This window comes from Nothobranchius furzeri, chromosome 10, assembly GCF_043380555.1.
Source record: "Nothobranchius furzeri strain GRZ-AD chromosome 10, NfurGRZ-RIMD1, whole genome shotgun sequence".
NCBI lineage: Eukaryota > Metazoa > Chordata > Actinopteri > Cyprinodontiformes > Nothobranchiidae > Nothobranchius > Nothobranchius furzeri.
The window spans coordinates 28,722,595-28,739,293 of record NC_091750.1 but is presented as its reverse complement, the minus strand read 5'-3'; the positions used below and the strand labels follow the sequence as shown (position 1 = coordinate 28,739,293).

Below are 16,699 nucleotides of genomic sequence, written 5' to 3'. Positions count from 1 at the left end.
GTCCCATACCACATCTCATTCATGAAGCAACTCTGATAATTCATTTGTAAACCAGGGATTTTCACGACCCTTTACTCTAAAATTTCTGAAGGGGCATTTTTATTCATAATATTATTAAAGCTTTGGAGAAAATGATTCCAAGCTAGTTCCACATCATCAAAAAAAGCTATTCTATCCCAAAGGAAACAGTAAAGATCATATAAAAAAGCTTGCTCAGAAAATATCTTCATATTGTGTTTAGTTACCATGCGTGGTTTGCTTTTAGGAACTTTTGTATCCCGTACAACTGCTATAGCACAACGATAACTCACATCATTTGGGAAAATGTCAGTCGCTACAAATTTAAATGGCATATTTGTTAATGCTAGATCAATGAGCGTTGATTTTTTAACAGATTTCGAGTTGATTCTCGTGGGAGAGTCAATCAGCTGAGTAAGATTTAAAATATGACATTGATTTTTCAGTGCATCAGAAGCAGATGCGAGCCAATCATAATTTAAGTCACCAACAATCAGTACTTCATTGTATTTTAACTGCGACAAAAAATGTATCACTATAGACAATGAATTATTAGAAGCCGATGGAGGTCTATAACATCCCACCTCCATGATGTGCTGATCTTTAGATATTTCAACATCAACGGCTAGAATTTCCAGTTCTTTGCTCAAAGATTTCGATAAAATTACATCAGCTGTAAAACGGTGCTTGATACAGTATACATTGCCACCCCTCCACCTTTTTCTCTCGATCCGCACGAAAAATATTATAGCCATCAATGTTGATGTCATTGTCTTTGATAGATTTTTGTCTACAGCGGTCAATGAACACAGTGTAAACTGGGCTTTACCCAAGAAATATTCCAAAGATGAAAACGAAACCTTTTTCTTCACCGATAACAAATCAAATCATTGTGTTTTAAAACTTAATTACAAGCAAGCGTTTACTCTCATTTACTTCCTACCAGAGGGTTTGACGTTCTTATTCCCGATATCTCCGCTTCCCTCACCGTGTCCTCTCAGGTCAACGGAACGCCAGTGTCGGTGCCGTTCCTGACGGGGCTCATGACGCGTCTGTCCACATCTGAAGGCTTCATCGTCATTGACACGCCGCAGGACATCCAGGTCCGGTACAACCGCTTCAACACTCTCAGCATCACAATGGGCCAGAGGCTTCAGAACAAGGTGTGTGGTCTATGTGGGAATTTCAATGGGGACCCCAGTGATGATTACATCACCTCCAGGGGGAAGCCGGCTGTCAGCGCTCTGGAGCTGGCCCAGAGTTGGAAGACCAACGGTATGCAGAACAGGTAAAGACGGCTTTACGGTTCCGCCCACTCTCCAGTCTCATTTTGTTGGCCAAATCTACAATATGGATATCTCTTTTTGTCTTTTAGTTGCGATGAGACCCAGTATGTGGCTTTAACCCAATCCTGTGACAACTCAGCGGTCCTGGCTCTGCAGGGTGAAGACGCGTGTCAGAAGCTGACCCAGCTGAAGGGTTTCTTCCAGCCGTGCCACGGCCTGCTGGACCCACGGCCCTTCTACCAATCCTGCTACCTGGATGGATGCTACAACCACCGCAAGGCTCAGGTCTGCGGCTCGCTGGCAGCCTATGCTGAGGCCTGCCGGTCCTTAGGGACCCTCACCACCAAGTGGATCGCCCAGGAGAACTGCTGTAAGGGCAACGGGAGACACCAGTGTCTCCTGGACACAAGGAATACACTCATGGCAAAACACATCTGTGTAAATGCTGACTTACTTTTAAATTTGCATTTGAAATAACTGGACCAATGAATTGTCAGAAAAGCTTCAGAACAGCAGCTAATTTTTCATCATTCGTCATGTTTTTAAGGCCTATGAGTGTGACAGCTAACATTGTGTGTGGACCTTTCTTTAGCAGAATGGATCTATGACCCCTGTGCCGGAGAGATCTGCACAAACTTCACCTGTGAGCTGGAAAATGGAGGCGATCTGTGCGGCTGTCCCGAATTACCGACCAACACAGCAGGTAAGACTTCCCAAGATGGAAATTAAAAAAAAAACTTTTTAATTTAAACTTTAAAAGTGCCGTGAAATCCATCTGTTCCCAGCTGGTGACGATGACATCATCCAAGCAGAGGTGAACTGTAAACACGCTCAGATGGAAGTGTCCATCTCCAAGTGCAAACTCTTCCAGCTGGGTTTCGAGCGAGAAGACGTCAGGGTCAACGACGAGCGCTGCGCTGGCATCGAAGGGGAGGATTTCATCTCCTTCCACATCAACAACACAAAGGGACACTGTGGCTCCATCGTGCAGGTCCTTTAATACACAATTTTACTTTACCTCATAAAAGGTTCAGCTTGTTTTAACTTGCCTGTCTTGTATTTAGTTTTTTATAGTCACAAAGCAAAACATGTCGTAGTTTTTCCTTAAAAGTGTAGCGTTGTTGATCTACGTAACTAGAATTTAAGCTATTCAGCTTTGTTAAATTCTGAGAAAGATCAAACAAATTGGCAATGAAACCTATATCATATATATATATATATATATATATATATGTATATATATATATAGAAGTTCACACACCACCTGGCTTGGTCTATATTTAATCAAAAGATTAATATTTAATTTAAGAGATTAAATTAATAGCAAAAGTTTATTTAATAATTCAGAAGATCTAAAGAGATCTTTGCTCGTTCAGTGACCAAATGCACCACTCTGTGTTTTATTTCAAAGAAGAGTCAGGTTTAAAAAGTTAAGAATTTATTACTAACAATTTAAAGATGATAATTTAAAAGACAATTCATAAATGACTATTTATAAAAGCTTTGGTATTAAAAACTTTGTAATAAAGCAATCTGTGTCTGGATGAAACTAAACATGAAGTGTGTGTGTTTGGATGTGTGAATGTAGGTGCTCAGACGGTTTTTATCTCAGAGAGAAAAACGCGTTCTGGGTGGTAGAATTTGGTTTGCACTTAAGCTAAATTATTTCTTAAAAGAGGCATTTCAGACGCAATCTTGTGTTCTACCTCACCGTTCAGACGACCCTCTGTTCAGTTCCGGAGGTCAAGGGAGGATGTTGATCAGCCTCTGGGTACTCGGTCCGGTAGGGTAGACCAGTGGTACCGACTCTCTGGTCCTAGAGCTGCCGCAGGCACACAGATGTGGAATTGATTTGCGTCTGAGCAGATTCTTAAGGAATCTCGTGGCGTCAGCTTTGCTGCAGATGGTGTTTCTATTGAAGCAATTCTATCGGCGTGACAGAAAAGCTTTAGTAGAGGTTTCAAACTGCCAACTCGATCCTCTGGACTCTCGTTGCCACGGAGAGAATTTGGTGAGCTCAAGAACTGAAGTTGAACTGAGGAGTTTGGTTTCAAGAGACGGCCGGTAATCTTATTCTAACAAATTAGATTTTGACATGTAGATTTAACATACCTCGGAACAAGCCCTCTCAGAGACAGAAAGTTCTGGGTTGTCATGTGGCAAAGACATATGAGTGCAGTTAACCTTAACCTGATTACTGTGTCCTGCATGGTGTGTATAAGTGCAGATGATCTTCTCATCACTGTTAAACATGACTGATTATCCTAAATAATTATTATCAACCAAAGAATAATAACTCATTTCAGTAGTTAAATGCATTTATAATGAACCTTGATGAATATTTATGAACATTGTAATAGACAGTGAAAAGAGTTTATTAAAAATTATTCTTTTAAATCTTGAAGTGTCCTTCGTCTTGCGGATGGAACAGCAGTCCGATAAAGGCAGTCAGATTAAAAGGGTGGTAGACCGACATTCAGTCTCCCGTGATGGATAATCTGTAGATAGAAGTGCAGCTAGGACAGCTTGACCCAGCTGAGGAAGTGTAACCTTTGGGTCACAAATGAGGCCATTCATGTCGCTACAAAAGGAACATTAACCACGCCCCCAAAACTTTACAATCCACAAGTCTGCAAAAGAAAAAAGATGCCCCGACTTCTGTTAGTATCTACAGTAATTTCCGGACTATAGAGCGCACCTCAAAATAAGCCGCACCAACAACAGAAAAAGGTTTTCTACATACACACCGCACTCAAGTACAAGCCGCGGCGCAGCAGCCACATGCGGGTCTCTGGCGCACAGCGCATGTACGGCCATAACATAAGATAATCAGACAGAAAGATGCTACATGGAGGTTTTTCGCTGTTGTTTTAATTCAACAAAACAAATTTTAAACACGGGTGAACGTGCCTGCAAGTTTAGAAAAGAAAACAGCACTGACAGCATTCATATTTCTGGATGGTTATAAAATAAAAACAGCACTGACACGTTATTACCGGTAATCTGCATGTTTAGAAGAAAAGAACAGCGCTGACACAGCATTAATAAGCCCTGGATGATTAGAAAATAAAAACTGCACACAAAACATGCCTGGTTAGTAAATAAAACACACTTGCCTACCAGAAGAAGTCATTCGCTCTCATCTTCCTCTTGCACACTAAATCCTCTTCTTCAGTGTCGGAGTTGAACAGCCTCAGAAGAGCTTCGTCACATACCTTTTCTGTGGCGATGTCGGCGTTGCTGTCTGTGTTGCTGTCATCATCCCCGGGTGAAGCTGGCATGAACGAGTTCTTCCCGCTGCCGTCTCCAGCGCCGAACCATGGATTTATTCATGCCAAGCTTACGTGCGGCATCACTGTTTCCCTCCTTTACTGCCAGATCGATGGCCTTCAACTTAAATGCGGCATCATATGAACTCATACGTGTAGTTACCATGATGAGGGAGGATGGATTTGAAAAACATTCTTCGTGGTGCCGGCTGCTTGCATGTGCTAAATTAAAATGAGCACTTTCTTCGATTTCCACTTTTGACTTCCACCTGTTTCACTTTCTGCTAAAGCGCCCCCTAGTGGCAGGTGAAGGAAAATCTTCAGTAAAGCCGCACCTCATTATAAGCCGCACGGTTCAAAGCGTGGGAAACAATTAGCGGCTTATAGTCCAGAAAATACAGTAGTCTAACTTAAAACCATATGAAACTTTTTCATATGTTTAAATCAAATGACCCTTTACAGGGTTACTTAGACCTCCACCGCCCTCTGTGGCCAGAATACTGCATTTCCAACATCAGAGTGCCGGGCCGGTCTGTTGGGACTTGAGCTACCTGGTGCTGCAGTCTGCTTCCAGCATGTTTCCTGCATGTTTTATATCATGAACACAGCTGATTAGTTTAATTTAGTGATGAATCACTCCTGTAGACACTAATGATGGCTGGGAGACATTTCAGCTGTTGGATTAAGTTGTTAAAAAGGCAAACGCACAGCGAGGAGTTTGGTTTTTGGTTTAACCACAGAAAATTAACTCATTCGCTGCCAGCCATTTCCTGATAGGTAAAGCCCTTCGCTGCCAGTGTTTCCCACCATATTTACTGTTTTTTTAAGCGTCACAGAACGTTGCACGCTAGGACGATGTTGACGGCAAAACAACAAAAACAAAGCGGAGACTCACCTCTTACATCAGGAAGAATCCACGCGTTTCGAGCGTTATCCGTTCTTTCATAATCCGTTGTTGAATTGTGATCAGCAGACGCTATTCCAGTTCGTGCCTCACTTTAACAGCAGCGGCCCAAAACGATCTCCTAACACATGGATGTTCTGCTTCCTGATCACGTGACGTGTGACCATCGACATATAAATATTGGACAATGGGTTTCCAGAGGCTCCAATAACAAATTTTTGAGGAGAAATGGGAGGTGGCCACCATCGCCATTTTGACCGTGTCACAGGTTCCGTCAAGCCCAGACAATTCCATAAAAGGGAAGAGAGGTGGAGCTGAGGGTGGGGCTGTAAGGCTGGGATCAACTGACGACACCCGGTCGAACTAGCTACAAGCTAACCCAAAGCTAACGCGGAGGTGGTAGCTAAGCTAACGGAGGTAGCAACCTAGCTACAACCGGAGTTAACTGTGCACAACACCAGAGCTTCTGAGTCAGAGATACGCCGGGCTGACCACTGGGTAAAACCGGGTGGAACACAGACGTCTCTCTAGAGCTCCACAAGCCGGCAGCCGCACAGCAGACAAGCGCCGCTGCGATCTGAGATGTGCAGAGCTGCCGCTGGGGAGAACCGGGTGGAAAGGTTTTCATCCCAGAGCTCCACAAGCCGGCAGCCCACGCAGCAGACAGAAGCCGTGATCAGACAGAGATGCGCCGAGCTGCAGGGAGGGGAGAACGGGTGGAAAACATCGGTCTCCCGAGAGCTCCACAAGCCGATAGTGGGAACCCAGCTCCACCAACATGTTATATTTCAACCCATTTTCTAAAGTGCAGCATTATGTTAAATGCACTGGGTTTTACCCTATTACATTTAAATTTCATGGTTAAACAGTACATGTTAAAATCTAAGCTCAGCTTGGCAGTGTTACATAAATATAATTTTAATATAATTTTACTTAACGAAACAAATGAAGTGGAGACTCCTTGGACGCTCTATTAGTGCAATTAATGCCACAGCAAGTCATTTTGTCCAACAATTGCACAAAAAATATCCAAACAAGAATACACACACACAGAGACTCAAAATCCCGGAACAGTTTCCAGGCCAGACCGAGGCTCTACTGAGGCCTTTCCACGGAGCTAGCTCTGTGGTCACGTGGGTCTGATGCTCATTAATTATACAGAATTTTAGGCTTTTAATACATTTAAACAGAAGAGTGAGAAAAACATTCACCCCCCTCAGAGTTGTCATGAGTGTAAACTAGATCATTTAAACCAAAAACATGTTTTGGTACCAGGCTGTAAACATGTTTATTTCTGCTGTGAAATTGGTATTTTTAACATGGGAGTCAATGAGGATTTGCTCGCTTCTGACACCAGCCCCTAGTGGATGAGGGTGGAACTGCAAATTTGGTACTTCCGGGATTGCTTCAATTTTTGAGCCGCATTGTGGTGGCTTGCGTGACGTATGCGGATGAAGATCGGCTTTAGAGCTGGGATGTTGGTTCTGACAGTTTGGGGGCTCGTTCCGACGCCCACACAGTAAAAACATGCAGATGAAGACTAGTCGTCATTGGCGGTTAATGAGTTGTAAAGCAGCGGCCCAAAACGATCTCCTAACACATGGATTTTCTACTTCCTGATCACGTGACGTGTGACGCATGCGGATGAAGATCGGATTCAGAGCTGGGATGTTTGTACTCTCAACGCGGGGGCTCGTTCTGATGCCCACACAGTAAAAAAAAAAATACAAATGTCATTGGCAGTGAATGACTTAATAACAGACACTAGTGGGTGCTAAAAGCAACCAAAACTGCCAAGTGTGCCTTTAAAATTGAGCCTTTCATTGGCTGGTGTTAACTTTCCATCTATAAAATAACTAGTTTTCTTTTATTACATGATATAAATAAAACTGTAATAAAGGACTAAAATTGGAACTTCAGTGCATGAATGGGTGAAAGACTGGTGTTTTGTAAAGCACCTTGGGGGGATGTAGAACTCTAGTAGGCGCTACATAAATACAGGGTATTTAGGCCTAGTCCACACGTAGCCGGGTTTTTTCAAAACGAATATCCGCCCCTCCAAAAACTTGCATCCACACCACCGCGTTTTAAAAACAAACTCTGTCCACACGTACCCGGATAAATACGTTGTTAAGGACATGCCAGACCTGTAGGCGGCAGTACTTCCCCCGTTCTTAACCTCGTCCTTCGTCTGTGGTCTTCCGCAAGGAGCAGTAATTCCGCTTGCAAAAACAAACAAGCAGAAAGCGCTTGGACAATTGATGGATCGGGTAGTGACAGAGCGCAGCTCCGAAGGCTTCCATGATGCCGGCTAGTGTAAACACAGGTCGCACACGTGATGTCAGCATTTTTTTGTTGCGGAAAGTGACGTTGCGGACCTTAAAACTCCGGTTTTGTCTGTCCACACGCAGACACCCAAAACGGAGAAAACGCAGATCTTCACTTTGGCCGGAGTTTTTAAAAAGATCCGTTTTCGTGTGAAAAAACTCAGTTTTCGTGTGGATGACAGGCCAAAACGTAGAAAAATATCTACGTTTTGGCAGATCCCCGGCTACGTGTGGACAGGGCCTTAGTCATCATGTACCTGTAAATCCTCCACTAGAGGGCAGTACATTTTATTCTATTTTTATTAATTTTAGACAATAAAGGTTATGATATTTAATTAAACCCATTTGATATATTTTTAGACTTTTTATTTAGTTGCTTGTTTTGAGCTCACTTCAATAAGACCTTGGAATTAAAATGTTCCTTAGATAACATTTGACCTGCCGGTTAAAGGGTGAAGTATTCCTGGTGTTTTCATCCTTTGTTTGGTTAGAAAACGCTAAAAGACTTTCTCCCTCTGCAGTCTAACGGCACACACATCATGTATAAGAACACCGTGTGGATCGAGAGTGTGAACAACACAGGAAACGTCATCACCAGGGATAAAACCATCAACGTGGAGTTTTCCTGTGCGTATGAGCTGGATTTAAAGATCTCACTGGAAACCGTCCTCAAACCCATGCTCAGGTCAGGGGTCGGCCGATCAGAATTCATGTCAGAGGAAACCGAGACGGCTGACGACATTTACCTTTGATATCTGTCCCCCCTCTAGTGTGATTAACCTCACGCTGCCGACCCAGGAGGGAAACTTCATCACCAAGATGGCGCTGTACAAGAACTCCTCCTACCGCAACCCGTACCGGGAGGGGGAGGTGGTGCTCAGCACGCGGGACATCCTGTTTGTGGGCGTGTTTGTGGAGGGGGCAGATGAAAACCAGCTGATCCTCATAGTGAACATGTGCTGGGCCACGCCCTCTCGCTACAGCAGCGACCGGCTCCGTTACATCATCATAGAGAGGGGGTAGGCCACAGCTAGCCTCATTCCTTCATTCAGTCATTCATTTGTACTTAAATCCCTCAATCGTTTATTCATTCATTCATATGATTACTCATCTGCACATTCATTCATTTGATAATTTGTTCGTACATTCAATCGTTTAATCATCCATCCGTACATTATTCAATCAATCAGTTTTATTTATTTATTCATTCATTTATTTGCACATTAAATCCCTCATTCAGTAATGTATTCATTCATCTGTACGTTATACAATTTGTTTGTTCATTCATTCATTTCCTAATTGACTAATTCATTTGTTTGTTCGTTCACCCATTTGTACATTAGATGAACATTTAGATAATTTATTCTTTCATCCATTCTTTCAATAGTCCATTCGTTCATCTGATCATTCATTTGCTCATTCATTAATTCATCTGTACTTTATATACTTTGTTTGTTTGTTGATTTGTTCATTCGTTCATCTGATCATTCATCTGTTCGTTCATTCATTTTCTAATTCATTAATTGAATTTCTTTTTCATTCGTTCATCCATCCATACATTCAATATTTTGATCATTTATTTGTTCATTCTTTCAATAGTTTCATTCATTTGTCCATAAATTGTCATTCATTGTCTGATCTCGGCACGCTTTCTTCGTTTTGGGAAATAGTTTATTTTTTTCTCCTTGTTTTTTTTTTACTTTTTAATATTATTTAAATGTTTTTTTTTCATTTTGAACTCTTGTAAAAACTTGTTTTACTCTTTCTAAATGTTTTGTCCTACTTTAAAAAAATTCTTTTGACATAACTATTATTTTTTAGACTTTTTCTTTTTTTAAATAACTTTCATTTTCAGGCTGGAAAACCAGATTTAAGAGTGTAGAAATTATTACATGTGATCATTTTAATGGCCTGTTGTATTTTAACTTTTTTATCTTCTACCAACATCATCATGAAACAAAACTGCATAAAACAATCAGATGACCTCAACAGCGGCCTTATCCTCTTTTCGAGGTTTTTAACCATATCACCTGTTTTATAAAGTTTTGTTACACATTTTTAATACATTTTATTTATTGTTTGAAGGCCAGATTTCACACGGTTCCATTCTTCTTGCCAAACTCACAGCTCTTCATCTGTCCTGTCCAGGTGTCCAAACACAAAGGACAACACCATCGGTATGGCGGAGAACGGCGTCTCGCTCACTTGTCGTTTCCATGTCACCGTCTTCAAGTTCATTGGGGATTACGACGAAGTCCACTTGCACTGTGACGTGTCTCTGTGTGACTCAGACACAAACGCCTGCAAAGTGGTGAGACGCTGCATCAAGCCTTCATCCTAAATCGGATTAGATGAAACGCTTTGATGTGTGTCCTTAATGTGTGTGTATGTGCGTGCATGCATGTGTGTGTTGTGCATCCAGAACTGTCCCCACAAAAGGAGGATGTACTCGGAGGAGGGTGACCATAAGGAGCACATACTGACCGTGGGACCCATCAGAAGGAGAGGTTTGTTGACCAGATCATATAGAATCCTGGGCCGCCTAGCCAACCTGAATATGTGAATCTATAGTCTGGCCACAACCCATAGATAGATCTCAGTCATGGGGCGGAATCTACCGTTGACTTTCACACTGTCGCCACACGTTACTGTACAATTAACACACCGCTACGGACGTCATTCAACGAGAAAGTCCGCCATACACTGTCGAAGAACACGCAATTACATCCTTTTTCTTAAAAAAGGACTTAAGTACCTCTATCTGCTCTTGACTCAGAGAAAAGACTCATATGGGGTTAGACCCATGCCAAAACTGCGTGCACGGGTCCACATCGCGCGTGTGAACGGGACTCGCGAGTGAAAATATACATGGCAAGAGGTCATTTGTGCAATGAGAGGGAGCAAACTGTGTCTGTGAGTGCACAAGGATGTGCACAAGTGACAAACCTGCGTGCGCGCGTTGCCAACGAGCACACGGCAGAGGAAAATGTGCGCGCGCACGGTTTCGGACTCCGCTCGCTTGGCTGTTAAGGGGTTTTGGCCCTCTGGAGGCAAGGCCTGTGGCAGATCTTCTCTGTCCTCTGATTGGTTAGTTTTTGAGAGATTGGTTAGTTTTTGAGAGAGAGAGAGAGAGAGAGAGAGAGAGAGAGAGAGAGAGAGAGAGAGAGAGAGAGAGAGAGAGAGAGAGAGAGAGAGAGAGAGAGAGAGAGAGAGAGAGAGAGAGAGAGAGAGAGTGAGAGAGAGAGAGAGCGAGAGAGCTACCATCATTTTGGTCTGACAGGAAGCCAATGGGCCAATGAGGTAGAGGGTAAAGTGCGAGCAAAACTAACCAATCAGAGGACAGAGAAGATCTGCCACAGGTCACGCCTCCAGAGTGCCAAAACCCCTTAACAGCCGAGCGAGCGAAGTCAGAAACCGAGCGAGCAGAGAGGCTGCCGCGCGTGCACGTTTTCCTCTGCCGTGTGCTCATTGGCAACGCGCGCACGCAGGTTTGTCACTTGTGCACATCCTTGTGCGCTCACAGACACAGTTTGCTCCCTCTCAGTGCACAAATGACCTCTCGTCATGTATATTTTCACTCGCGAGTCCCGTTCACACGCGTGATGTGGACCCGTGCACGGGTTTTGGCACGGGTCTAACCCCATAGACTCAAGTCTAAATAGTCCAGAGTTGATGCCAAAGCTGTCTCAAACAAACCACCACCAATTTGTTGTTTCATTTTGTTGCATAACAAAAACCCACCAAACCGATAGAGCGCTGACTGAGATTGGCCCATAATGCTGTGATTGGTCCACTAAACCAATCGAGCTCTGTGATTGGCCCACCAAATTGATAGAGCACTGAGATTGGTCCACCAAACCGATAGAGTGCCACCAAATTGATAGAGCCCTGTCACTGAAAAATATTTTACAGAAAACTTGGAAAAAAACATAAAATAAGCTAATAAAAGCAAAACAAAAAAAATAAAACAAATGCACAAATGAACAGGAAAGCATACACGTTAGAAATATGGTATCTTGAAATAAAAACAAAATACAACGTTAACAAAATAAGTCATTTTTAAGCACGTCACATCAATAATACAACTGCTGACAACACAATATCGTAGAAAACACCACATCCCAACAAAACTATTCAAAACAGGCAATAATTAAAAAGATGGTACAACCCAACGTAAATCAGTATCTACAAAAATCTGTTTAAACACTATTTTAATGGAATCTTACTTTGAAATTCATTTTTAGGTTTTATTTTTGTAATCTTTTCATTTAGGGTTTTTGCATTTAATTAACAGAACTTCTATTGCTTTTAGCTACATATGACTGCCCTTCTTCCCCAGAGTCTGACTGGTGCGAGGATGACAATGGGGGCTGTGAGCAGATCTGCACCAGCAAGGGGACTGGGCCCATCTGCAGCTGTGTGACTGGGATGCTGCAGCCGGATGGGCAAAGCTGCCGCAGTGAGAAAACACAAATTCCAAAAAAATAAAATAAAATAGCAAGATTAGCAATAGCAAGAAATGACATGTTTAATCAATTTCGTTGAACTTTTCCTTCTTCCAGCTGTGAGTTTAACCTGCAAGGTCACACCTGCGATTCCTCTGCTGAGCATCAGCGCTGCAGTCTCTGTGGTCCTGGCCCATTTTGATGCTTTTCTTTTATCCTAACCCCTAAGAAGAAGACAACAAACAGAGAAAGACTTGAAGATGCAGAATGTATCCGTGTTGACTAGCTGGTAGATCAGCTGTGTTTCAGACGGAAATTTTAAGTCACTGAATTGTTGAATGTAGATGTAACAGCATGTTTAACATCTTTGTAGCAAATATTGTCATGCTTCACCTCCACTCTCGTTTTGGCCATCACTTGATCAGGACACCTAGTATGTAATATACACTTAAAGCCACTGTTTGTAGGATCTTTTCCATGTTTCACCACCTTTTCCCAAAGGACTCCTCTTTGTGGAGTATTTGTACATACACATTGTTACCACCAGACAGCGCCAAAGAGACAAGATCATCCATACATGGGAAGTTTAAAGTGTATAGAATGTAAAGTGGAGGGGAAAAGGCCATTTCATAATTACAGAAAATATACTTTTTAATTATACTCTAAGACCTGTGTAAATCACACACATGTGTGCTAATGAACAGGTACAGCAAAGTAATTACATGGTGCAGGAACTGCTTTTTTAGGTCTGACACAATTCCAGGTTATAAGAGATGTAATCCAGCCCAAGTTTACTTGGGAGGAATGAGAGTCTGCTTAAATATTTTCCCTCAATTAGCAGAAAAAAAAAGAGTCAATGTATGTTTAGTCACAACTGGTTAAAATCCACCTTTGTAGAGTCTGTTTAGTTATTTGAGGCTCATTCTGCTTGCTGAAGGTGTTTTGCAGAAAACCCCAATGTCCATTGTCGACAATCCTGGAAAAAGAATTGAAATGTGGTAAATTTCACATAAAGTTATTATATACATAAAGTCTGTCTATTATTGCAGTTCCAAATATCGCCCACTGCTGGCAATAGCATGAATTGCAGGAGTAGATTTCAGCCATTTTGAAGTCTGTTTAAAAGTCACAAATAACTAGTTTACTTGTTGCATTTAGATACCTGAATGGCCGCTGTTCAGAGAAAAATTCAAGGCTTCGCACCACCGTTATTCTCTCATTTATATTGAATTCTGCTGTTAGCATAATTCTCAGCAGCAGCTAACTAGCATTTCTAGGTCATCCAGTGGTCCAAGGTGTGGCAGAAATGTCTTCTTGACTGCTGAAATTAGTAGAAGTGAAGTTGAAATCAGTGTAAAGGTTGATATTTTCCCAAATTGCTGTGAAATTTAGGATTCAGCTCTTTTAGTAAGATAGCGATTGCATTTTGTCACTCAAAATTTAGCATAAATGCAGCTACGCCCAACAGAGGCCGTTCAGGAAGCTAACTACCACAACAGGTAAGATAGTAAAGATTTTTAATTTTTACACAGAAAGACACTTCAAAATGGCCAAGAAAATGTTTAAATCTCTTTTAAGAAAATATTCCACTACTTTTCCACACAGCCTGAGGGCAAAACAGAGACTCGCACACAAAGGAGGAAGTATTTCAAAATGTAAACATTGGCCGAGCACATAATGAACCGGAAGTAGCGTTTGTGAGCGACGTATTTATGTGTGAGTAAGCACCTTTTGAATGAAATGTTCTTAGATTTTGTCTTAATTGTCTTATTAAAAATACTTCAGTTCAATTATTTCTGTCTTGATCAGTTTGAATTTTTCCTGCTGCAGGTTTGTTGTAGTTTTCCTTGTGGGAGTGATGTTTGAGAACTTTCACTAGAAAGATGTTTCTAAAGCCAGTTGAAATTTTATTGTAGTATTTTATAAGTATTTTTATAGGGCCATTTTGTTACTTATTGTGTACAAATGTACAGTCCTTGTCAGTTTTGTTAATTTTTTTTCTTTGCCTACAAAAAATGACTAGATGGTGTTTTATCCTTTGCATCATCTTTCGATAAATAAATGTGCTCAAAATAAGTGTGTAAAGTTCATTTGATTGCACAGTGTTGATAACAATGCACATAAAATTACCAGAAAACCCCTTAAGTCCTTTAAATCACTGCACGGTGGCGCAGTGGTTAGCACTGTTGCCTCGCAGCACGAAGGTCGCAGGTTCGAAACTTCGCTGCGGCCTTCCTGCGTGGAGTTGCGTGTTCTCCCCATGCATGCGTGGGTTTCCTCCGGGTACTCCGGTTTCCCCCACAGATCACAACATGCCCTATAGGTTATAAACTGTAAGTTGCTTTGGATAAAAGCGTCTGCTAAATAAATAAACATAAACATTAACGGGTCAAACGTCTGCACCCTCCACAGCGTTTTGGTAAACAGCCATCCTTGATGCTTTCACCTTGAAATAAAACAATAAAAACTGATGTAACTGGATAATTATCTGACTGCTCTCGGTACATTTTTATCACTAACAGGCGGGGAGTTAATCAGCTGAGAGTTTCTATTTCCAGTCGTCGTCCGTGATATTTGATAGGAGCTGGATGTAATGAAAGTGGTGGTTAATTAAACATAAGAAGGAAAGAAGCGGGAAACAGATTAAAACTTAAAAGTAATTAGAAAAGACAAAAATGTGAGCTATGTGAATTTTTTTAACTTGGTTGTTAAAAATTATTTCATTTTAGATTGTTGGATTTTTATTTTTTTTTTGCCTAAATTAATTTGATGTCCTTGATTTCCAAATATGTGGCACGATGGGAAATTCAAGAAAATGAGCTTCATAGATTTAAAGAAACTGCAGAGGGTTTGACCTTTTTAAAAGACTCCATCAGGTCTTGTTACGGTCTGAATAATGTCTTTTTTCCATCGCACATCACAACTCCTACCAGCAGACTGCTGTTTACAGGGAACACAATCGTCTTTTTCCTTTGTTTCCTCCATTACAAGCCACTACAGCATCAATTTTAAGAATTATTTAAAGGAACTTAAAGGTTTGTGATCTTTTTAATTTCTGAGAATTTTTTTGTTATGTAAATTAAATGTTGTGCTCTTTAAAAACATCTGTTTTTCCATCTATGGCCTTGTATGTTGATAAGCATATTGATGTGAGACTTACGATAAATGCACTTGTATAGTATCTTAGAGCTTTACACTACAGTGCATCATTCATCCATTGACACACTGGTGGGGATGAACTACGATGTAGCCACAGCTGCCCTGGGGCGCACTGACAGGCGAGGCTGCCGAGCACAACCCACCAGCAGGCAAGGTGGATTAAGTGTCTTGCCTAGGAACACAACAGCAGAATTCTCTGTCCGGAGCCGGGATCGTACCTGCAACCTTCCGATTACTGGACAGCCCTCTCAACCTGTTGAGCTACTGCTGCCACCTTAAAGAAACCTGCAGAATGTTTGACCTTTTTAAAGGACTCCATCACACATTATCTCACTTGAAGCCCTACCAAAGGGTTTCCACTCACTAGAAGTGTGTAGCGTTCTTAGCTTGGCTAAAGGTGCATCTCAGGTGAAATGACATAACAAATGAATCACCAAGAAATCCTAAAAAAATAGCGTGCTTCTATCTTGGTGTTCCTCTAAAATGTACCTTCAGAGTCATATCTAGCAGGAATGAAAATGTAATCTCAATCAGATTTAAAACTGAGTCTTTAACATCCTTGAAAAATGATTACTTTGACTCAGAAAACATGTCAAATAGATATAAAGCTTGACAGAAATGAATGGAACATGTAAAAATGTGCAGATTGTGTGAGTTCCTAGGAGTTGTTGCTTTAGTACATTCTTGTTTGACCACATTATTTTGGTGTACTCAGTTCAATGAGGCCACTGACAACATAAATGTCATTCAAAGTTTCCTGTTGAATCTTTGGTCAAGGACAAACAACTCATGTCCCTCCCACTGTCAGCCTGTTTGGTATCTATGGTTACGTTTGTAGGTGTGCTTGTATTTTGAGTGTGTCGAGTGTGAATCACACACCCTTTCAATTAGATATTACATCTGTTGCTATGTTGTATTCCTTCTAAATATTTGAGAAGGCTGAAGCTAATCAGGAATCGAAACGTCCCTAAGGGCTGGCTACAGAACAATTTTAGGCCACGCCCTCTCCATGTAACTTAATGGGACCTTGTCTTGACAAATATATATATATATATATATATATTTATATTATACAATCTGTGTCACTCTCACACTTTTTCAAATTCACATGAATCGTATTTTCAACCTGGAAACGTGGGTAGAGTTAGGCCTGGGGCACACTGGAGACATACGCGTCGCGGTTTTGGGAAGTTAAATGGTCACACAGGAAGCACCGCTGAGCGCTTCTTGGAAAGTCGTGCGATAGTAACAACATCACTCGAGATTTGAGAACAAGAAGCGGGAAGTGCCT

General features: G+C 41.6%; 1 protein-coding gene across 2 annotated transcripts in view; it reads left to right on the top strand.

Moving 5' to 3' along the window:
* Positions 1-13,150, top strand: part of tecta (tectorin alpha) — a 32,817-nt gene extending 19,667 nt beyond the window's left edge. The window contains exons 14-23 of one of the 2 annotated variants that reach the window (XM_054731041.2): positions 1,020-1,306; positions 1,394-1,674; positions 1,897-2,007; positions 2,090-2,295; positions 8,326-8,489; positions 8,575-8,823; positions 9,953-10,115; positions 10,227-10,311; positions 12,144-12,263; positions 12,367-13,150. In XM_054731041.2, the coding sequence (XP_054587016.2) occupies positions 1,020-1,306; positions 1,394-1,674; positions 1,897-2,007; positions 2,090-2,295; positions 8,326-8,489; positions 8,575-8,823; positions 9,953-10,115; positions 10,227-10,311; positions 12,144-12,263; positions 12,367-12,470 (1,770 nt within the window). In that variant the 3' untranslated portion in view covers positions 12,471-13,150. Of the gene's footprint in view, positions 1-1,019; positions 1,307-1,393; positions 1,675-1,896; positions 2,008-2,089; positions 2,296-8,325; positions 8,490-8,574; positions 8,824-9,952; positions 10,116-10,226; positions 10,312-12,143; positions 12,264-12,366 lie in introns of those variants that run through there. The other variant, XR_011521763.1, reaches the window with a different exon arrangement.
* Positions 13,151-16,699: the final 3,549 nt, after the last annotated feature.